General features: G+C 24.7%; 1 protein-coding gene across 1 annotated transcript in view; it reads right to left on the reverse strand.

Moving 5' to 3' along the window:
* Positions 1 to 4,871: 4,871 nt before the first annotated feature.
* Positions 4,872 to 24,627, reverse strand: part of LOC112686518 (nesprin-1) — a 71,229-nt gene continuing 51,473 nt past the window's right edge. The window contains exons 85-95 of the mRNA XM_025558854.1: positions 24,438 to 24,589; positions 21,654 to 21,828; positions 20,543 to 20,656; positions 15,575 to 15,769; positions 11,884 to 12,063; positions 9,375 to 9,521; positions 9,153 to 9,311; positions 8,878 to 9,090; positions 5,682 to 5,831; positions 5,501 to 5,611; positions 4,872 to 5,097 (exon numbers count right to left, since the gene is read on the reverse strand). Coding sequence (XP_025414639.1) covers positions 4,987 to 5,097; positions 5,501 to 5,611; positions 5,682 to 5,831; positions 8,878 to 9,090; positions 9,153 to 9,311; positions 9,375 to 9,521; positions 11,884 to 12,063; positions 15,575 to 15,769; positions 20,543 to 20,656; positions 21,654 to 21,828; positions 24,438 to 24,589 — 1,707 coding nt within the window. The 3' untranslated portion in view covers positions 4,872 to 4,986. The remainder of the gene's footprint in view (positions 5,098 to 5,500; positions 5,612 to 5,681; positions 5,832 to 8,877; positions 9,091 to 9,152; positions 9,312 to 9,374; positions 9,522 to 11,883; positions 12,064 to 15,574; positions 15,770 to 20,542; positions 20,657 to 21,653; positions 21,829 to 24,437; positions 24,590 to 24,627) is intronic.

A 24,627-nucleotide genomic window follows, 5' to 3' on the forward strand; every position in this document is an offset into this window, starting at 1 on the left:
TCTTCCTTTATATCAATTCCATAATTATTATCAGTTTCTTCCAGTTTTTGTATATTTTTATCGGCATCATTACTTATACTACTCATTCTTTTATACATTAAAAGTTTTACATTATCATTATCATTATTAATTTCATTTTCTAATTGTTGTCCTTGTTGTTGAATTATTATATTTTCAGTTTCTCCTTGTCTTATTTTTTTTGAAAATACATTTGGCATTTTGAAACGGAGAAATCCTTTTGATTTTTTTTCTTCTTTAAGCAATCCCTCTTTTATAGTATCGATATGTTTTTTTTCAACCAGATCATCTGTAAATTGTCCTATTGGTAATTTTATGTCGGATAATTTCTCAGTTTCACCGGATTGTTTTATTTTAATATCTGATTCGTCAGAAAAGCCTACCGTTGTGTCACTTATTACCTTCATTTTCATTTTCTCATTAGTCATATTTTCTTCTTTTAGAGCTTGATTCATTTTTCTCACTAACTTTGGGCTTCTCAGAACCTCATTATCGTATAAAACGTTTCCTAAACTTCCCTCATTTTTTTTATCAATATTCTTTGGTAAATCTATGGGATCTTGGAAAGTGTTTTCTTGTATTTTTGATACTATTGTTGGACTATTCAAAGGTACATTTATCTTAGGGAACATCATGCTTTCTACACTAGTTATACGTTTATCTCTAGGTGAATTCATGCAAGATAACTCATTTGATGTTATTGTGCTTTCAACATTGTATTTTGTGTCCTGAAAATAAGGTATTTTTAACTACATAGATATATTTTACATTTATTTCAAATTTTAGTGTAATGTACCGATGTATTTAAATAATGTACTTTATATATTAAATGTATGTTAAAAAAATTAAAATATTTATAACTGTTTTTTAAATAAATATTTAATTTAATTTTAAATTTAGTCCTTTATACTATTTTATTTTTTAAATTAAATTTGTTATTAAAAACCTATTTTAAGGTACTCATTTGTTTTTACATATTAATTTTTCTCTATTTATTTAAGATAAATGCCCTATAGTCTAAATTACAGATGTTATATAATTAAATTAAATTAATGCAATTACATTGTGTTTTTTAATTTATAATTTATCATAAGAATACTAAATAGTTATAGTACATAAACAAAATGTTTTAATAATTATTGTAATATAGATGCTATGATATTTAAAATAAATTTTCTTATATTAAATTTATAATTTGGTATTTGAATACATTTTTTCATAAGTTGTTTTTTGTAAAAATGTTATTTTAAAATTTTCTTGTAATGAGGATAATTTTGAATTCTATATTAAATAAATTATTTATAAAATAAAGAAAACACGTGCATTTTAACATTCAACAATGTCCGGTAAAAATTAGACTAAATTTTAATTAATTAATTTTTAAATAATTATCAAAGTTTACGGTTTTGTACAAATTCTACAATACATTTATTTAAAGCGGTTCTACTCATGTAAACTGACTTTTAAAATGTAATGTATTAATTTAACATGCAAACTAACCTCAAATTTTGCTTTTGTTATGTTTTCTTTAAGTATTTCAAGTTTTTCAATTACATGTATGATTTTTAAAATACGTTGTTCGTTTTCAACATTTTCTGGAAACTTTTGGAGTTCATGTAATTTATTTGTTAACTCGTTAATCTTGTCTTCTATGTTGTTCTAAATATTTTCAATATTGTTAATAAAATAAAAATAAAAGTATAATAAATGAAATTATAAAATTATGTCTACCATATCTTTTGGATTATTATATTCTGTAGTCAATAACCAATCTTCATAACAATGTATAAGGTCATCAATATCTTTTAATGTTTTCTGAAAAGAATAATTATATAAATGAATTTATATACAAATATATTTAAAAATTCAATTGTCACTGAAAAATAAGGATAACTATGGCAATGTCACCCAATTTTGAGAATTTGAACTTTAGATATACTCTAATATTGTAAACATTATTGGTAATTATATTTTAATTTCTTTTCTCTTATAATTTATGATTTTGGAAAAAAAAAAATTCAAATTCAAATTAAACAGAGAAGTCGTTATTGTTAAACATAATCTCAAACAAATTATTGTTTGTATTAGATTAATAGTAATTTATTTTACGTGAAAATTATTCCAAATCAATATTATTTTAAAAAGCTTTAATGTAAAAAATCCAATATGGAATAAATTGTTAATTATAAATTAAGAATTTAAATAGAGTTGAAACGTTCATCAATAATTATCATCATGTAATTTATATTATAAAAATCACTCTAATTATCTAATTTTGAATATTTTTAAGTAACGGTGAACTAGTTTAATATTCGATTTTTATTCATCAAAAGTTTCATAATATAATTTTGTTAATAATACAAGTTAAAATATACCCATGTATAGAGTTAGAAATCTATAGTTAAAAAGTTAGAACTGAGAATAATCATAAATTATAAAATTAGTATAGGATATATTTTTTTTTCAAGAATATTGCGTAATAATAATTTATTCTTAAAAATAAATTTAAATAAGTATCTCAAATAGGCAACTATATCGAAATTTTGAGTGTAGTTTTGCAATCAATGTAAAAGATAATTAAACGATGATATATAGATCTTATTTGAAAAACACTCTAATTAGTACATAATTTTTCATTAGTACAAGCAATTTCGACATACCTCAGATGCTGTTTGATTTTTAATTTCTTTATCTATATTCTCAAGTTCTCCAATGATAGTTATAAGACGTTTGATCAATGCTTGACATTCTTCTTTTTCTTCATACATTTTGTATCTAAATATAATTTCTTTCAATTTGTCAATATAGCTGCTTAAATCATGTAACTTTTCCTATAAAAATTATAAATTAATAAATAAAAATACTTTAAGTCATATTCAATTATAATAGGTGTATAAATACAATATTAATTAATTATTGTTCATAAACTTACGAAGTTATCTTCAGTATTTTTCAATTTCACTAAAATGTCTTCATATTTTTTTATATAAGTTGTTAGTTCTTTTATTGCCTCAGTTTGTGATTCACTACTACTGTTGTTTTTAATTAACGAGGTAATCATTGTTTGCGTTGAAGTTAGTTCATGTACTGCAGCACGCCCTTCATCAAATGTCAAAAATGGTTTCATTGCTAATTCTAATGGTATACTCTCGTCGCTTAATGCTTGCAAATGTGATTTTATGGTCTAAAATAATATTTTTAAAGGAGAAAATATATTAGAAATTGCCAATGTAATTTTTTAAAAGCAAAAAATAATTATTATTTCTCAGATTTATCATTAGTTGTTATAACACACTACCTAAATATAAATCCACAATAGGTTATAGTTAACAACTTAACCTTTTTGGATAAAGGTGATTATAATTTTAGTTTTCTACAAAATGCAGTTATGTATCAAATATGAAATTAATAATATCTCATATATTCAGTAAATATTATTAATTCACAAATATTTTACAGTAATACACAAAAAAATCAAACAGTAAATTTAATAAAATTGATCACACAAATATTATTTGGTTTAGTAAATATTTGTAAAACTGCACAAGTAAAACAAAAATTTACATAATTTAATCTTACAGTTTTGTTGTGTTCTTGGTCAGTTCCATTTAACTGTTCCATTTTTCTGTGTTCGAAATGGGATAAAATATTATCAAAAGAACGTCTACTGGAAGTGGAGTCCCTATTGGAGTTATTTTTTACCGATTCGGCACTACGTTCGAAACGGCACGTATATTGGTCAATGTTATTTGGACTGGTAAATATTTGTGTAAGTTTATTTAGATCACGAGTGTCAGATTTGGAACGAGGACGATCAAAGACACAGTGCCTGTAGTGTTTTTTATCAACCGAACCAAATATTCCTTTAAGCTGTTCATTTAAATCATAACAACTATTTGAATATTCAGAACTAGCTAATGATGATCGAGATTTTGATAAATTCTTAACAGTATCTGATGGTACTGCAACATTGATGGAATCAGTAGCTAATAACTTCGAGTTTGAATTAGCATCAATTAGTTCATCAGTTTGAGCACAGGTTTCTACGATGGAATTTGAAATTGTTTGAAATTTAAAATCTTCAAAACTACTTTGATTATTTTTTACATAGGACACTACAATTTCTGGTTTTGCTGTTAATGCTTTATCCATATTTTGGTCAACTACGATTCTTTTGTTATTAACTATTTTTATTACATCTTTATTAGAAACATATTCATTGTCAATATTTTTATTTGTATTTTTATTCCTTCTAGATCGAGACCGTCGTTTAGTCCGTTTAGAATCGGCTAATGTTATATCCAAATTATCTTTGGATTCCTTAGTAGATACTGACGATCCTACTGAAGATGTGATCGTTAATAAGTCAGATTTTGGGGAAAATGTTGTGTTTTTTTCTAAATCATTATGTTGCCATTTATCTTTAGATGATTTACTCCTAGATATTTTTAATGGGTTTTGAAGTAAATTTAAATTTGACTTTCTACTCATGCGATCTTCTATATGTTTTATTTCCGGACTTGAGTTTCGACTATTATTTTTTGATATGAAACCAGTTTTGACAACTTCTGAATAGGTCGAAGTTTCGCCTTTTATCCAAAATGGCGAAGGCGACCGTGATCTAATTTGTGTTTGCTGTCGATTAATTTCGGTTGGATTTAAAATTATACCGGGGGTTTTATATTGAGATATTTTTGACTGGTTTTTAAGATTGTTAACGGGATCTGTACATGATGTGGATGCCAGCAAAGGATTGGAACCAATAAAATGTTCAATATGCGTTCGCACAGCATTCACAGTACAATCCAAACGTTGCCGATATGATTCCAGTGCGTTTCGAACGTCCTGCGTGACCGAATAAATGCCTTTAGAAACTAATTTTTACTTTGGAATTTTTTTTTGTTTTTTAATAGCTTAAATAAAATTGTGGAATGAATACGAAGATAAATAAATGCATTTAAATTTTAGTTAGTTTAATAAAGGGTCGGATATTGGAGAGCCTCGTTGAATGATCAGTTTGATTCGTTCAGTTCTTGAGTTAATCTTGCTTTGCAGCACTCGTATTTGTTCTTGGAACGCCTGTAATGTTCCAATCAATGGAACGGTTTTCATTCAGTAGAGTATTTATTTAAATTATACATCCATAATTTCTTATAAATAAAGAATATAATTACCTCAACACATTTTAATCGCGTAAAATTTAATAATTTATAGTTTTATATTTATACTATATACTAAGTAGTTAATGTACACAATAATATATCGTATTGCATTAAGTTTTTTTTTAACTCCTTAACAATAAGCATTCATACTTTAATTCTGAAATGATACTCAACATATATTCTACCGCCTTATGAATTCATAAATATATAATTCAATATGTACGAGTATAATATTTAAAAGAACCTCATACTGATAATTTTAATACATTTAAAACAATAAATTTACTAACTAAATTTATAATTAATTTAACAGTACTTACGTCTTGTTCATGCACAGCCTTTTGTCTATCATGAGGTAAATATGTTGGACTCTGCGTCAGTCTTAATTGCTGTTCAGCAGTGATGACTTTTTGACGAAGGTGTTGAATCTCCTGAAATACAAAAAGTTAAAATAATTTTATTATAAAGTTTTATTATAACTTGTTATTATCTCTATCATACTTGTTGATATTTGTCAAGCTGTGAGAGACTTTCTTCCAAATTATGTGCTTGTTCTTCTACCGTTTTATATAAGTTATCTAGATGATGCAAACTATCCTTAGCTAATTTATCGATATTTTCATTTCCTCCGAAACCAGCACGGAAATGAATCTAAAATTTAAAGTAAAATGTAAAATAAATATTGAGAATTATATCCAAATAAATATTTAATAAATTGTATTTATTTTTCCGTTTATATGTTCATATAAAATATTATGAAAAAAAATAAGAAACCGTTCTAATAAAATCTACGTCAATCTTTACTATCAGAAAAACACAAAAATAATAAAAATATAGTAATATAATTGAAATAATAGTTTGAATTATCAATTAGCTGATAATTAAATTAAAAAAATAAACCTTTTCCAACAATTTTAAGATAAAAAACCGTTAATGTGAGTGAATATATTATACTAAGAAATTCTACCTTTTGCAAAATAAATCTGAAAAGTTCGAAAATTCTGGATATCGGATATCGAATTTCAAACCACAAAACGCGGATTTCAAAATCCTAATGTTGGGTCTAAATACATTCAATATTGTAAAATATATCCAATTGATTAATCTATTACAAACAATTGGTAGTTATAATAACTTTACTATTAGTTTTACATAAAATAATATTAATTATATTCATTCAAAGTTTCAGATTAAAAATCGGGATTTAAAATAGTTACCGGATTTCATATTTAGGATTTCGAAAATGCGGAATTAATGAGATATAAAAAAAAATTCTAATTTTTCCTATATTTTCACGATTTGTTATCATCAAATAATGGGTTTTTAAAATCACTTTATTATGATTATTAATCTTTAATTAATTTATTTTTTAACTAATTTATTTTTAACAAACTTAGCTTTAAATATTAAAATCTTACAGGTACAGTACACTTCATTTTTTCTTATAAAATTATGTTTATCAATATACTTTTTGTCATGTATTAATTTTTAACGATTCTATGATCACCATATTTATACAGAACAATGTGCTATTTTTTATAAATGCAATAAGAATTTTCAAAGAATAATAATAATAATAATAATAATAATAATACAATAAGAGTTTACATTTTGAATAGAATATATAGGAATAACCCGATAACTAAACTCTTAATTAGCTATCGAAATTTTTTATTTCTTAATTAAATGTACAATATCGAATGAAAATATAACATTTTGATGGTTTATGTCATTAAAGCTTAATATGTTAAATAGGTTAAACATAAAAAAAAAAAAATCTTTCCGTTCTGACAATAAATAATTATTGTGAATTTACACGTTTGGGTATATAACTATGATATATGTATTTATATATTTAATAGTTTTTGACATAAATATAAAACTTTTAACGATCTTTCATCTTGTTCTTAGGTCTATAAACAAACACGTAGCATACCAACAATTATTGTTGGTTTATATTAATTTGGCAAACGTTCGTACAGAGTGATGTTAACATACGATCCACAAATATCACTGTCATGTTTCGTAGAACGTTTTTAAATTTGGAGTATCGTTCCGGTTAATGAGTTCCGTATACGCTATTCTAAGTTTTATGAGAACGGACGACCAACAAAGTGATATTTAAAAAAAAAAAAATAAGTTCCAAGTAAACAAAATGGTATTTGGACAAAACAAATATAATATTTTAGTCAATTTTCTCTAAGATATTGTGACTTTTGGTACAATGAAAATTATCACAACTTAATTTTTTTCCTTTAAACCTATCCAACCCATTCATACATTCTTGTGAAACGATAGGAATTTAGATGAACATTGTAGTTGTTATGCTACATGTTATATAGTGATGTTCCCATTAATTTTATTGAGAGTATATTACGCTATCAAGGGTCTGAATATGGAAATTTTTATTATTCGACAGTGATGATGGTAATAGAGGTAAATAAGGGTTGTAAATTACAAAAAAAAAATTTAAATGCTTATATTTCTACTTTTTACAGAAATTGAAATTAAAATAATTTAAAATTATTGATACCATGGTAAATACGTACTATGCCGTTAATTATTATTTTATTGTTATACATAAATCGTATGAGGGAAAACTGAATGTCAATTAAAATATGAAAACAACATTAAAACCGGAAAAGCTAATTCCATTTAATACTTCTTTGCAAAGTGCTTGTCTTCAGAGTATATCCATTATACCAGTGAATTTTCAAAATAAAATTGTATAAGGCGTATTTGTACCACCTATAGGAAAATCACTGGTTATATGTAAACAGTTGAGATAACAGAATTATATATTTTATTGTTATTTATTTTTATAATTATTATTTATATTACATAAATGTATTTTTTTCTTATTCTCATTCGTAAGGTTATAAATCAAAATAGACTAAACAAAAATGTAAGTACCATAGTGAACAAATATAAATAGTTCTATTAGCGGATTTTCTATCAAATACGAAAGCATATGCATAATATTAAACCAGTATACACGGATATTTGAAAAAATAATATCGTAATTAAATACTTATTGAAAGCTTTGACTCCTAGGACTTCGATATCCAGTTTTAGTTGTATATCAATCATCAATCTCAACCAATAAATGTGTTTATATATTATGGAAAAATAATTGATATCAATATTAGTAAAATTAATATACTGACCCAAAATTAAATCATTATATTAAAAACAAATTATGTGAAAATAAGGACGATTTTATAAAAAATGTAATTAAGTATGTCTATATCGTTTTATTATTTTAATTAAAAATTAGACAATAGTAATGACCGGTTTTATTATTGAATCATTAAGATTTGTATGTGTAGAAATGTATTATTTACATATAGCTTAACTATATAAATTAAATATGTAAATGTATGATGTATTTTTACCAAAAAATATAAAAAATATAGTCTATCGATTTTTAAAAATTATAATTTTATAAATATACATTTAAATCATAACATTTATTTACAGTACCTAAAGTATAATTCTGTTATTAATTTACAACTAAAAAAAAAAAATTATATTATACTAAATTTAAATTGAATATCAACTATTGAGAGTGAATAATATTTGATTTATTACGATGATTGTTATAATTTAAGAGGTATACCAAGTGCAATTAAAAAATATTAATTTGTTTCTACTATAACTAATCAACTATTATTTGTCTAATTATGTGATGTTTAACCTGTAACTTTTCTGTGGACAGTGTGATTTTTTTTCTCTGTATTGTAATGTCAGCCAACATTTTCTCTCTCAAATCATGTTGTTCTCGTAATGTCCGTTTTTTATTAGCACCCGATTCAATGGCAAGTTGAGATTTTTCAATAAATGATTTTACATCTTTTAATTTTCTCTCAAATTGTTCCCATTCTTCACAAGTTTCATGCAATAATGCATTCTGTAAATTTATATTATTAAAATGAATAAAGAAATTATTATAAAATGCAAGTAGCTGTTTACCTTTTCAGAAAGTTTTCCCTCAATGTCGTTTTTAGCATTATTAGCCTCTTCAAGTTTTTCAGGAAGATGTCCAACATCTGTTGATAAAGCAATTATTTCTAATTCTTTGCTCATTTCGGCTAAATTTTTACTCTGTTGTTTGCTTGATTTCACAGCAGCCTATAATTAATTTTTTTTTATAAAATATATTTTATACAACTATGTAAATAAGTTTTACGGTACCGAAAATTCATGAGCTTTTTGTTTAACAACTTCTAATGAACTTAGTGTTATTGGTTCGTCTAAATATTTTGTTTTGTTTTGACACCATGCCATTACCACGTCATAAATGGATAAAAATTTCTGCCATGCGTCTAACGTATCACCAATCTAAAAAAATTCAATTTCATAGATTACAGCAGCTTAAAATTTAAAATTTCTAAATAATTATTAGAATAGTGCACACTTTTCACAACGAACATTTTATCTTACGTAATCATACTGTACTAGATATGTATGTATCAGAGAAACTGTAATCTACCGAACACATGGTTCAATAATATTGTAACGTGATTTATTATTTTATTGATTTGGGATGATTACTTTGTTATTATAAATAAAAATATAATTATTTACTTCATAAATTAAATTATAATTCATAATATTATAGATTTAAATTTTATAGTTCAACGTAACCCCCAACGTCCTCTCGTTCCATTACTATGTTGTTACTTTCTTATTCAGTAACAGCGCTGGCCCGACGGTTTTCGAGGCCAGGCGCAGAATTTTGCGGGGCCCCATACAAATATATTAATTTATTAATTTATTAATTGTTTATAGAAATGTTTTTTCATATTATTATATAACCAAATATATACTATAACTTTATTTCGAACTGTCGTCGACGATAAACAACTTTACAAGTGCACAGTGGCGTATCCAGGATTCATTTAACGGGAGTGTTTTAAAATTTAATAGACTTATGGTAAATAGAGCCTCTGTCCCATCCCCCGTATTACATAAATAAATTCCATGTATTTATATAAATGAAAATGATTACATTAAGATAGCATATGTAAAACCTACAAGTTGTATACATTATTCAAATTATCAAAGTAAGTTTACAATTTGGTGAAACACCATAAAATAAGGTCGATGGGGGGTGTTCTAACACTCATATCAACCCCCTCTAAATACGCCCTTGCAAGTGCATGCGCGTACAATACTTCAAACCTATGCGTAATTGGTATCATCTTAATTTTCATCGATAACAACCCGTTTACTGAAAAGATCACATGACCACGCGGGTTGCGATTTGCGTACTGAGACTATATTATTTTTATTTACAGATAAAGTGATAATCGTGATACATAATTTGTGGGGCCCCAGGGGTGTATTTAGATATTTTTTTTTGGGAGAGAGGAGGGGGTACTGTGGTATTTTCTCCAACTCAAATTCGCTAATTCAGTCTATTAAAAACAAAAGTTGGAAAATTAGTATACAACAGAGGTGGTCAAATTTTTTTCGACCACGATCTACTAAAAATATACTTCACCTTTGAAGATCGACTTTCTTGGAAAATTTTTTTATAAACCAGAATAAAAGATAAAAACTATACAGATAAAACTTATCGACAATTTGTTCATAATCACCACGATTAATTTTCGTGTACGTGGCCTAAAAATAAATTCTTACATGATGGACTCTGAAATCGTCCGCGATCGACCGTTTGGCCACCCCTGATATACAACATTTATCTATAATAGCGAAAACAAGTAACAACTATGACGAAAACCGATCACTGTGATAGTGTTATCGGTCGTCACCGTCACTTCTCGGAAATATTTTAGCTCATACAGGCTCGTATAAATATTGTACGGTGATTGAGACGCGCCAACGCGTGTATATCAATAAATCAATTCTAGGTAAAAGAAATCGAAATTACGTTAATGTAGCTGTACCGTACGTCAAAATTAAGCACAATGTACCGACTCAATGGTATAATCGTTACGATAGAAATCGTCAGACACTTTACATGAATAACTTGTTCGTTGTTACTAATAATTCTTTATAAAATTATATTGAACTTTTACGATTCATATCTGATAGGACATAATAAGCAGACTTAATAAACAATTCCTGGATTTAGGGGGGGGGGGCTGAAGCCCCCTCAGCTTCTCCCAAAAATACGTCCCTATGGGGCCCCATACAAGTGCGGGGCCCGGTGCGATCACACCACTTGCCCCTCCCCCCTAGGGCCGACACTGTTCAGTAACACATTACTCAATTTAGCCGCTCAATATCTAATGCCAATACGGACCCCACCTTTCATGTTAATTTCAGTTTTCACTTTATCATTTTATTGACATTTGTTAAATATAATGTATGTCCAATCTTTATACTGTACAACAAAGCTTAAAACAAAAACACATTGAACCAAATAAATATTTCATACGTAATAAGTTGAATAAGATTCAAATATCCTCCTTAAAATTTATAACCTTATCAAAAAAAAGTATCTGTAATATCCAGAGAACGTTGTTACTAGTTTTGCTCGATATATATCCTTATAACTTATATTTATTATTTTTATGTATATTTTTAGAAAACACGCTGTGCTAATAATAAAATAACCGAATTATATGTGGCGAAATACACCACATATGTGAACAGTGGTTTTTCTATTTTTAAGTATACTTATTCAATACCCATATTTATAATATTTTGTTTAGAATTAATATTTATGACTTACTTGATTACGTTTTTCGTCCAACCACAGTTTAACTTGACTCATTTTTCCCACCAACGATTCAATGGTTTTTGGAATCATTTCTTTTTCCTCTTCATCTTTCGTTTTTTCAACGATTTCCTTGCCATGTTTTATTGCTCTGTTTAGTTTCTCGTTAATTGCACTAATTTCATCTTCAATAGTCTAAAAATAAAAATAAAAATAAATATTCCAATATTGTAATTGAAATCTTAGTATAGTTTTATTTATCATATTTTGAAAAGTATTACGGCAAAAATAAATCAAACTAATACAATATGAGGTTTTATGACAGCTATTGGATTGTAGTTCAGTGCATATAGGCGCAATTTGGGAGGGAGCTTACGTATACTTAGCACCCCCATTTTTGAAATGAGCATACTCAAATGTGTACATGTTAATTTGCATTTAAATACTCATTACTCATTATGTAAAGAAAAACAGAGTTTTTCTTGTATAATTATATAAATTTATTATTTAAATAATGGTGGTGTAAGTTCATCCTTCGTCTTTTCGGTCCTTGAATTGGATAATAGTAATAGGTAGGGTTACCAGATTTTGAAATCCCTAAACTTAAGCCATCATAATAAAAGACTCTTTTTTTTATTTTAATATGAACTCAAAATAAGTATAATATTTTGTAATTTAAATATTTATTGGCTAATACAAAAATACATTATTATTGTATGTAACCATACCGATTAGATTAACATAATATAATAATATAATTTACAATATCATTCTATGTTTTATTATTAAATAATATAATATAAAATGTTATTTTCTCTCGGCTTCTATTAACCGGGATAAATGAATGATCGGCCGGGACACCAGGACGAGTGGTTAGCCTAGAAGTAAATATACTGAGTTTTAAAGAAGTGATAATTCATTTCTTTATCTCAAAACAGTTCTGATCAAAGGTTCAGTATAAAAATTAACATAATTTTTTTAATAAACATTTAATGTTGAAAATTGATGTAAAAACAGTAAAATCCGTAAAAATTGTAGGTATAAAAATTTACTTAAAAGCATATAAAATAAATTTAAGACTAATAATTTTTTTAAAAATTTCATTATTGGTAAATAAATACTCTTATATGAATAAGGTGGTATTAAATTTTTACTTAATATCCAAAAATAAAAATTTTATTACATTAAGATTTTCAAAAAAAGTTGATATTTTTAAAGTTCTATATTTAAATGAAAATCGCTATTTGAAACTTTTATCAATTACGAAAAAAAAATATCTTCGCTACAGAGTAAAAGTTTCAAGTTTCTAGCCATATTACTTTTGGAGTTATGACTAAATTACTTAAATCTGAAAAGTGAAAGTCTTATTTACAGCGTATTTTTACCGTTTCAGGACAGTTTTTTCCTCACATCTGGAAAAACTCTTAAGATTTAAAAAAATGACCAATCTAATGTACCACCGCATACCAATTTAAAATCTAAAAAGTTCCCAGAAAAAACTTTTGGACCAGTATTTATATGCGAAAAAGTTTTAAAAAAAATAAAATACAAACATCATTACAAAACCATAATATTCTTCCCTTCACTTAAAATATAAAAATGATCATGTGATGAAACATTTGTTTTTACAGACGGGTAATTTGTTATTTATATACGTAATAAAAATATAAAATCAAATCGAAAAATTTAAATTTAGAAATATTCAAATATTTACCAAATATTTTAGTAACTGTTGAATTGTATGGGTTGCGGGTATTTATAACCATTAAGGAACATGAAAAAGATAGAAGGGCTTCAGCATCCTCAGTTTTTTCATTGAAATTGCACCCCTGGCAATGCATTTCTTAGATTTAAACTAAGAATGATGAAAATAAATGTAATTCATTTTAAACCTTATTTGAATTAAAATTATTTTTTAAACAATAATTGACGTCCTTTGAATTTTTGGGTACCTTTGTCGATTACATTATCATTATAATTACTTAGCGTTTGCAAAATTGAATTTGTATTCATATCATTTTATATATCGTATACATACAATTATAGTATAATATATATTAAATGTTTATCATTATATATTATGTGTTTATCACTTATTATAGAATTCAAATACCGTGTACTGACCTCATAGTTGTAATAATGGCGCCTATGCAGAGGAATAGATAAAACTTAGTTGACAATTATTATTCTGCAGAATTGTTTATGGATTAATTTAATACTACATAATTTTAACTTTGCAATTTTTTTATTTTTTATTTATATATAAGTTATTATAATAATTCAAATGGTATGTTATTTAAATATTATAAATATATATATAACATAAAATTACAACAATTTATGATCATTTATGGCCAGTAAAAAATTCTAAACAATACAATACATAATTAATTTTAGTTATAAAGTGCTGGGATCCAGCTCACAACATCCAGGAATGCAAACTGAATTGTAATTTACTATTGACATGAAAATATTATATATGCAAGTAATTATTTGGACGTATAATTCTATGTCTCATTAATAATACATTTTCTTTTAATGCCTTTCAGGTGTTAAAAAATATTGATCATTTGTTAATAAACAATCTAACATATCAAATTAATTTCAAAATATTAAATATTTTGACAATAAATAATCATTAATTAAATTTTTAACTTGACGTAAGATATATTTTATATACGAATATAAATTTACTATTTATGTTTATATTGGTAAATTACTGTTTGTATGAGTCTTCGTAAAACAATAAACGGAATAACTCTAATTATAATATATTTTTATTCTATCTCTATAAATTAATACAATGCTGGTCCTATAAATAATTTAAGACTTAAGTGATATTTTTTTGATATAAATTAATGACAGATTGAATATAAATTTTACTGATTTTTTCGTCGTAAAAAAAAAAAAAACTATTAAAACACTATATTATTCCAAAAGTAATAAAATATTCAGAAATTATTTGTTTGTAATAGATAAAATAAAAAAATATTTTTTAAAATGCCGAGTTATTAAAAATAATTTAAAAGTTGTACACTGTAAATAATCACTAAGCGTAATACTTTAATAGTAGGTATATTTAAGCATCAGTATTCTCCTGATATTATTTTTGTTTTTTTAATTCAATTTGCTATTTCTGTGATCCAAATATAGTAAATAATAGCGATTATTAATAGCACCCAATTGATTTGTTTTTCTAATGATATTATTTTAAGAATTATTTTAAGACGAACAACTCGGATCAACTATTTAGGCGCATAACTTTGATCAGCTAATATTTTTTTATCATGTTAATTAATATTAAAAACATTTTTATTACTTATATGTAAATAATACAGATAATTCCAATTTAGTTTAAAGTATTTAAACTACTCATTAACAAATATAATCAACAAGTGTTTTGTTGGTTTTATTTTATCAATTATTAGTTCAATATTGATTGAAATTTAACTTGGTGTACACATGGATCAATACATTGTTTATTAAAACATTTTGAATTATGTTTTAAAATATTTGTATTGAAAATGTAAATATATTATGTTTGATCATAGTCTGAATTGATTTACGAAAATGTAAGAATTCTTAATATTAATACTATTTACACAATTTCAAATAAATATAAAAATTTATAATGCAATACGATTATACGAAAACAAATGTTTTAAAATTATAGAGTGCAGGAAAACAATAATTATTTGGGTCGTACCTGGATATGCTTTTTGATCTCTTTTGGTTCACTACTACGATCTTGAACCTTCACTTCAGCTTCTTGAAGCCATCTTTGCACATCGTCTACATCTTTTAAATATTCCGTACGAACAGTCTTGGCCCGTTTAAGGCCCCTACTGTTTGAATCCATGAGGCTCGTCAATTCCTCAGCAATAAGTTCCAACGGATTGAACTAAACATACAACACCGGTTAAAAAAAGTTATTATTTCAGTTATTATAGTTAAAACTTAAAATCACCATAAATAATATGTATGATGTGTCTAAATTATTTTATTTTTGACACATTAAAATTGCATACTTAAGTAACAAACATATTTGAAACTATTCGCTATAAAATAACATAAATCTCAAACAAACGGTTATTGTATAACATTTTATTCAATGCGATCGAATGGCACAGAATACGCTCGAAGGATAAATCGGTACTACAGAACAAACGTTTTACCGCACTACTAGCGACAGAATATAATTTTTAGTTGCGCATGGATACTGAATAAAACAGGTTTATGCACATGAATATTAGTCATCCCAACAACAGTAAAGGACGTTTTATTTATAAGTCTTCAGTAATATACAAACATATTTGACGGTCCGTATAACAAACGGACCAACCTATGATATTTTTAATGTTTGACCTCCACCGGTTATATAATTTCATTGACGGAACAATCAAAATTATAAGAAAATTCGCCCAATTTTATCTTATACTGTGTAAGTACTATTTTATCTATTACTTTTAGAAAAATAGGAAAGTATTGTATTTAATTATAAATAATTTTTGAATTTTTTCGAAAATATTTCAGGATTAATTAATTTGATTTCTACTGTGTGAACAAGGTTATTAAAATATTTTGATTTTTATCAGAAATCAATTTTGGATTGATTTGGAATGATGTAGTTCTAATTTTTTTTTGCTTTCTAATAAAATATTTATATTCGTAACTTATTATTCATATAATTTATAATATTCCCAAAAGAAAATAATTAAATATTACTAAATAATGTGTATATTAGTTAATTTATTAGTATTAAAAGTATAATAACATTTAATGACTTATTTTTTTATATTAAATAAAATATTTTTATTTATTTTAAATGATATTTTTGATAAACTGTATGCAAAAAAAAATGTATAAATAAATAAATGTATAAATATACAAACATTTTTTGAAAAAATTTAAGTAATTGTAAGATAAGAACACATTAATATATTCATACTATTCTAAAACATAACTAAATCGATACTGATATTATTATTTTAGAGCAATTTCTATAAACTTTAATAATGATATTTTTTGGTTTCAGCAAACGTAAAAGAAAAAAAGTGTTTGGGAAAATATTAAAATAAATTGAAGAATAAAAAAAAACTGAACAATTTAATTGATTTAAAAATATTCCCACGACATTTCAATTGAAATATAATGTATACTTGTATAAAAATATAACAAAATCGAAGGCATTTATTTACTAATCAAAAACAGTTAATTGTTCATAAATATATTATAGTGTTCATGGATTTACTGTAATCAGAAAATGTACAAAAAGAATTACAAATACTTTTTCAATTGACGAAATATTATTGAAGGTCAGTCAGGAGAAGGCATGGTCACATAAGGCAGTAAATTATTATAGAAAGACGCTCTTTTACGCGATGAACTCATATAAAAATCATTCAAATTATACACACATATGTATAATATACGCGCACTAGTTTAAAATTTCTCGTTTTTACTCACAGTTACTTCAGTCAATATTCCTATGCAATATGAATGAGTTATAATAGAGATTTTATTCAAAATAATTTTTAGGACAATTCACATGACCAAATTTAACCGACAGTTGAAAAATTTGAATTATTAAAATTTGTCGGTGATAAACAAGACAATACGAACAAGCTAATGCTCAGAAGTGCATCATTTAGAGTTACGGAACGAAACAAAAAATAATAGTTTAGACGCCCAGACGAAAAACGTAATTTTACAGGTAGGCGTGGTCATTTGTCTCGCTACGACATCTATATAATAATGTACAGTACCTTATTCATCACCGAATTGAGAGACCTTGGAAATGAATCGTTCTTAAACACAACGAACAATCAAGAAAAAAATTCCAACTTAATTAATTTGGACTAAAAAACTAAATAAATAAAAAGAAATGACCTGGAGCGAACTAGTAGCGAACTAAGAATGCCGATAGACACCTGATTACTAATACAATGAATTCACGACCAAATTTGAAAACAATTTGCTTACAATATATCAATAGTGGGACGTGATCAAACGTACAAGATTAGCCAGCGTGGTGTAAGAAAAAAATACTTTATACTTTACACGCTATCAAACACAATAATGATATTTGTTGATAATTTATACCATTCTATATACAACTCAAACGTACATATTTATCAGAAAAATTTGAATATTATCAGTTGTTGTTTAAGAATGACTTTTTGTAAGAATATGTAAAGATACATTTATTCCAAATTACGAATATATTCTATTTATGTTATATAACACAAATACCTTAAAAATACAAAATCAATATGAAATCATAATAATATATTTAATTTATTATATATTTATTTCATAAAAATAAATTCGTCTGAGTATGGAATAATACATATAATTTCACAATAGATCTTTATCGAAGTCAATATTTAATTTTAATAAGACCGTTGTCATAATTATACATTGATAAAAATTGTATATGAAAACGAAATATATATTTTTGTTATTTAAACGATGGAAGAAAATTAAACATCCATTAGTCATAAATACCAATTAAACGTCAACTAATATCTATTGCTCGAAATCTATATCAACTTAATATTTACTGTTTATAGCTATTATATAAAAATAATATATATTTTATTGTTAAAAGTAAGAAGATGTATAAAAATATAACTAAATATAAGTAACTCACTATTTTTTATATTCTAACGTTTTCCAACAAGGGATCCTTTTCAGGGAGAACTTCACGCACTGTACTGAGTAGAGAGAAGGAGGGGTAAAATTATAATTATAAAATTACGAGAATTTAACGTTTTATCATTTTATAAACGTGCAAATTTACAATCAGTAAAATTAAAAGCAATAAATATATTTGAAAAATATAAGACTGAAATAAATAACATAAGAAATGTTTTTATTATTTTGGACCATTGCGTCATGCGCTAATAACGATATTATTAAAGTTGACCTATTTACAAATAATTGTTTATAGATAAGATTTGATTTCGGCCGTTATGTTGCGTCAATTGAATTCTTATAATTGCAATTATTTATAAAATAAAAATGTGATTGATTGGGAAGGAGGGGTAAAGATTTTTGAAAATCTACAAGGGAGTGTGAAATCAAAAACGTTGGGAAATACTGCTGTATATATTTCAATATATATTACTTACTATATTACTATTTACTAATAAAATAAATTAACAAATAAAATGTAAAATAAAATAAAATAGAAAATCCAAAAAATTATTTTTACAGTGAGCAATGAAAATTGATAAATAAAAAATTATCTTTTATATTATTCGAGGACTATAAAATGATAACAAATAGAAAAGCATTTTTGTGCAAAGAAGTATGTATAATTAATAAAGTATTTTCCAAATAGCTTGCCGTTTTTAAAACCAGTTTCTACAAGATATTTGCATAATTTAATATTAATATAAATATTCAAATTGCAATTATTTCGTTTAAATATCCGATATTGAATGAAATCTGATAAATTTGACAAACTAAAATATTGTAAAATTTATATTGGATTAATTTTAAGTTCTTAAATAAGCATGTTCAGAGGAGTGCGTGTATATCCACAATATCTAAGCATGGACGCATAAATGTGAAATGTGTGGAGTAAAAAATAAACTTAAAATAATTTGTATCCATTTTACGTTTAATATATGTCAACGAATTTTAAGAGATGGATTTGTTTTATTCTTCAATTGTATAGTATATTATAAATAATTAATCAGAATCTTTTTTCAACAAAACCAATAAAAGTTAAAGTTGACCGTTAAAAAGTAAATTTCATGGGGGATTATAATTGTGGAGGTATTTTCAAATTATTTTTATGTTTATGGTTAATAATATTGTTTGTGATTCCTCTACGATAGAAACCATCTTAGGGTATTTAAAACACGTGTTTTATCTAACAACTTTTTAATTATTTTTTTATTTCATATGACTATCATACAATTTTATGCTTTCCTGAACACAAATACACGACATAAAAAATATCAAGGATACCATATACATTTCATAAAAGAAGTACCCATGTACCCACGAATATCGTAGCAAGTTTTTTTTTTGTGTATGTACTGGTAATATCATATTGCGATTTTAGTTTAGCTTTTTACATCGAATTAAGTATAAAAAAGTAAAAAGTAAATACATTTTTATCAAATTGATTTAATTAAATCTTTATTAATATCTACTTACTTAAAATTTGAAAGTAATTCATTTATAAAAATTTAAATCGTAAGTGTTAAATGTGCTTCTAATAACAAGCAATATTTATTTCAATTAAATAAATAACTATATGTTTTTTAATTTTGGTTTAAAATAATATTGTTGTGAAGATAGATAAACAAAAACTATTTAAATTTTAAGTTATCTCAAAATAATGCATTTAAATTTATTATATAATTGTAAAATCGTTTTAATATTTAGTAAAAAATAAAGCAAAATCTGCGTAAGACGAACCTTGGATAAGATAGAAATATGTTTAAATAAATATGTTATTTGTCCCAATATACTGTATTAATAAATATATTTAAGTTAATAAAGACGAATAATAATATGCATGGTAGTTGTCAGAGTGGATTTATTTAATATACAAAATAAAATGCAAAACTATGTTTTAAACAGTCATACATTTGTTATGGAAATATAATGTTGTTTACTCAAAGAATTAATATATTAATGAATATTTCATACCAACCTTGCTCAATAAATCGTTTGGTACTAGTTTTTGTGATGTAATATATGTGTTTTGTGTGCATTCGATGAATTTTTTCAAATTACTAGCAGCTTCTATAACTTTTTCTGATAATTCCTTGAAAAAAAATTAATAGTTGTATCTTAAATTACATGTTATAATTTTCACCTTTAAAAATACTTTTAATAATTTAATTGATTTAGTAAGCCACATTAAATTTAAAAGACATTTAATTCATTATTATTTATAATAATATTAATTTTAAATAAAAAGTAAATTATATATATATTTATTACAGGCAAATTATACAATTTGGGCATTTTATATATTGTCCCGACAGTATATAAAATGCCCTTCGTATATTGGTCAATATAGATAACAAATGATATGATTTAATGAAATATGATAAATTAATGAATATGAATATGACATGTATTTAAATTAGATATAATTGGTTGCGCCACCAATCCTTTCTTGGCTGTGCTTCCTTTTTTTTTACACGATTCGCAATTATTTAAGTATAGCATAATCATATCCCTGGCGATATTTTTATATAGGTACGCACTGAATTAATTAATTTGCACCATACAAACGATTCGCGGTTACTAAATAGTTCATTTTTGAGAATAGGTAAAAGGCCGACTGCACGATAAGCACTACAACTACATATAATATAACTTATAAATCAGTAAATATAGTAATAATATATTATGTCACGTACACGCGTATGATATGTAGACAAGTGGACATCTCCATTGTAAAAATACGATAAGAACAAATTAACTATGATACGTTACAGATAATAATTAGACTTTATTTTAACTATGTTTTACGATTTATCACATTTCATTAAATCATATCATCCATTATCTATAATGCCCGATATACGAAGGGCATTGTATAAAATGCCCAAATTATATACTTTGCCCGTAACATATATATATATATACATATATGTATATAGTACAGTTCATGAGGATAAAATTAAAAAAATGAATAAATTAAGTAGTAAATAGTAAGAATAGTATATCTAAAATTACTAAAACTAATGTTATTAAAATATATTAGCATTATATTCATAAATAAATGGAAAATTTTACTTGAGTGGACTTACATTAAGTTCTTTCTGGGTTTGTTCCGTGTCTTGAGCAAATACGTAAAAACTCTCTACTTCAGGTTTCAAATTATTCAAAGATGACTCTAACTTGTCAAGTTTAGCTTCAACATCGTTGAAACCTTTCAAATTGATTTCAAATTGGCTAAGTACGTTATTCAACTTTGACGATAGTCTAAAACACAAATGTTTAAAATGCACTGGAATACTGGATTAAAATCACAAACTTTTTGCCACTACACTGTAGACATATATTAAAAAATGCTAACAGTTTTTTTTATTGTAAATCTGGTTACATATTCCAATGCTATATTTATACATATAAGTTTTGGACAAGCACCAATTATTTAGGAGTAAATTGTAACTATGCAAATGTTTTATTTTAGTCAAATGTTTTGAGTGGAATTCTGCATTAAAAAACTCGACAGTATGACGACGTCTAGTTTACGACATTTGGTTTACAACTGATTTTCATAAGAAATTAAAAATAATTTATCATAATCCTCTTAACAAATGATTTTATTGAGGTCTAAATATAATTGATTTAATATCTTATGAGTTATAAGACCTAAGTATAGACATTTTATAAAAGTATATTTTTTTTAATCTCATGATTCCTCAATTTTAATGCATTTTGTCACTATTATTGAATTTGTCATTATTCTATACTTAATAATCAATTATTAATTATTTTATTTATGTACGGTTAAAGATTAAAATTATCTTTTACGATTCATAAAAATTAATAACATTTATATTTGTATTACATTTCTTAATGATTCTAATTTAAAATGAACATAAATGGTAATATATTAAAATATATAAAAACTTTAATTTATATATTTACTTTTTCATTCATTTTCAATGTATTTTACGGGTGTATTATTTTGAAATAATTAAAAAGTCATACTCTTTTAAGGCATATGCCCATATACACGGCATATGCAATTGGGTACTTTCATATATTCATAAATTGGCATCGTGTCAAAGTGTTAAATATAAAAAAAAACATAGTGGGTGAGTCATTGGCTCAATAGCTATGCATAGTAATAATAATTAATACAGAATGCGCAACATAAAAATATACCCATGTTACAACCATAGAATGGGAGCAATTTTTTTTTTCATTATATTAAAAACGTAATTAAAATAGCTATTTTAGTTTATTTATATCTAGATTTAAGGGTACGCAACAAACTTGTTTTTATTTTATTTAAGTATATATGTACATTTTTAAAAATAATATAGGTAAAAATGAATCAATTTATCAAATTAGAATGAAATATGATAAGACATTTTAAGATATATTTTTATATTTAAATATTTAAAATAAATATATCTATTATATATTTTTGATAGTTTTTAGATATTAATAACTTTAGGACTATGATATAATGCCTCATACATTTTTTGGCCAGCAAGAATTATTATTGTTCACCAAAGATTGGCTAGCTTCATATACTTAATTTAAAGTTATTTTTATATTTTATGGTACCTAGATATAAATTAAAAAATATTTAATTTATAATAATAAATATCCAATTAGATTTATAACTAAAATGCATACAATATCGAATAACGCCATACCAAACTATTTAAGTATAATACAATAGAATTAAAATATAACTATAGAAAAACCGCCCATATTATTCAAAAATATATTAAACTCAAGATTTGGTTATTTTGCTTTAGTTATTATGTATATTACATAAACATTTTTTACTAATAAGATTTGAGTTATAATTAAGTATAAAATCGAAGTCAAAAATGATATTTTGCAATTTTATTTTTATTGAAATTTATGTAAGAACGAAATATTTATAATTTTTTATAAGATATCAAATGTTTACAAAAAGATATTCATATAGAAAATTAATTCATAACGATTATGTTACATGTGCCAAAGAAATGTCAATAAGTAGTAATAAATAATTGGCAATTTACTTTGCCTTAGTATAAAATAAATAATACTTTTAAAAAAACGAGTAATTTAATTCAAATAATAGTAGAATTATTCAAAATTGTTATATAATTAAAATGTAGTATAAAAAATTTGTAACTCAATTATTTAACGTTAGTTTAAAATAACTTCCTTACTTTAATCAGAATGATTGCTTCGATGATAATTTTTTTTTTTTTTTTTTATAGCAAATTAGGATAAGTTGGTTTTATTCAAGTCATATTTTGAATTTCTCTATGATTTTTAAAACAATTTGGAAAAAGTGTTGAAAAATCATAAAAATAAAAAACGCTAAAATATGCGGGATACCAGTTTTTGACACAGTCAAATTTTTTTGTCATAGCTCAAAAGTCAAAAAACATAAAATATGAAATTTTGAAGTTTTCACTGAGTGTTCATATCAATGTTGACCAGAGTCAAAATATATGGCATAATCATGTTTTCTTAAGTATATTTTGTAAATTTCGATAAAATAATTTTTGTAAGGTATATAAAAAAATTAATCATAATCGAAATCGAATACTTAAACGAAATTCAGAGAAGTTTTTAAACAGTTTTACGAACTTCGATTAAATAATATTATTTATTTTGTTGTCTAAAAGTATTAATCGTTAGATTTAAATCGTTCATTGATAAGTTTAAACCATTTTTTGATATATAAGCTGATCCACCCATCCTCAAAATCATACTTCGAAACCAATAGTTTAATTGACCAAGATTTTAATTTTAAAAGAATTAAAAGAACAATATTCTCCTATGTTAGTCCCCCGTCCCTGTATCTTACCTACATAATATTATGATAATATGATAATAATATAACTTACTCAGTGTGTTTATTTTCACGTGATATTATGTCTTCCTGTAAAGTAGTAAATGCAGGATGTGATTCGAAGTCCAAAAACTTTACGACATTCTCACAAATTGATTTGGTATCGATTAGTTGATTGCCACAAAGCTCAACATTTTCTTTGAGTTTCTAATTAATTAAATAAATTAAAAATAGATAATTCACGT

This window comes from Sipha flava, unplaced genomic scaffold, assembly GCF_003268045.1.
Source record: "Sipha flava isolate LNK unplaced genomic scaffold, YSA_version1 313_pilon_pilon, whole genome shotgun sequence".
NCBI classification, from domain to species: Eukaryota; Metazoa; Arthropoda; class Insecta; order Hemiptera; family Aphididae; genus Sipha; species Sipha flava.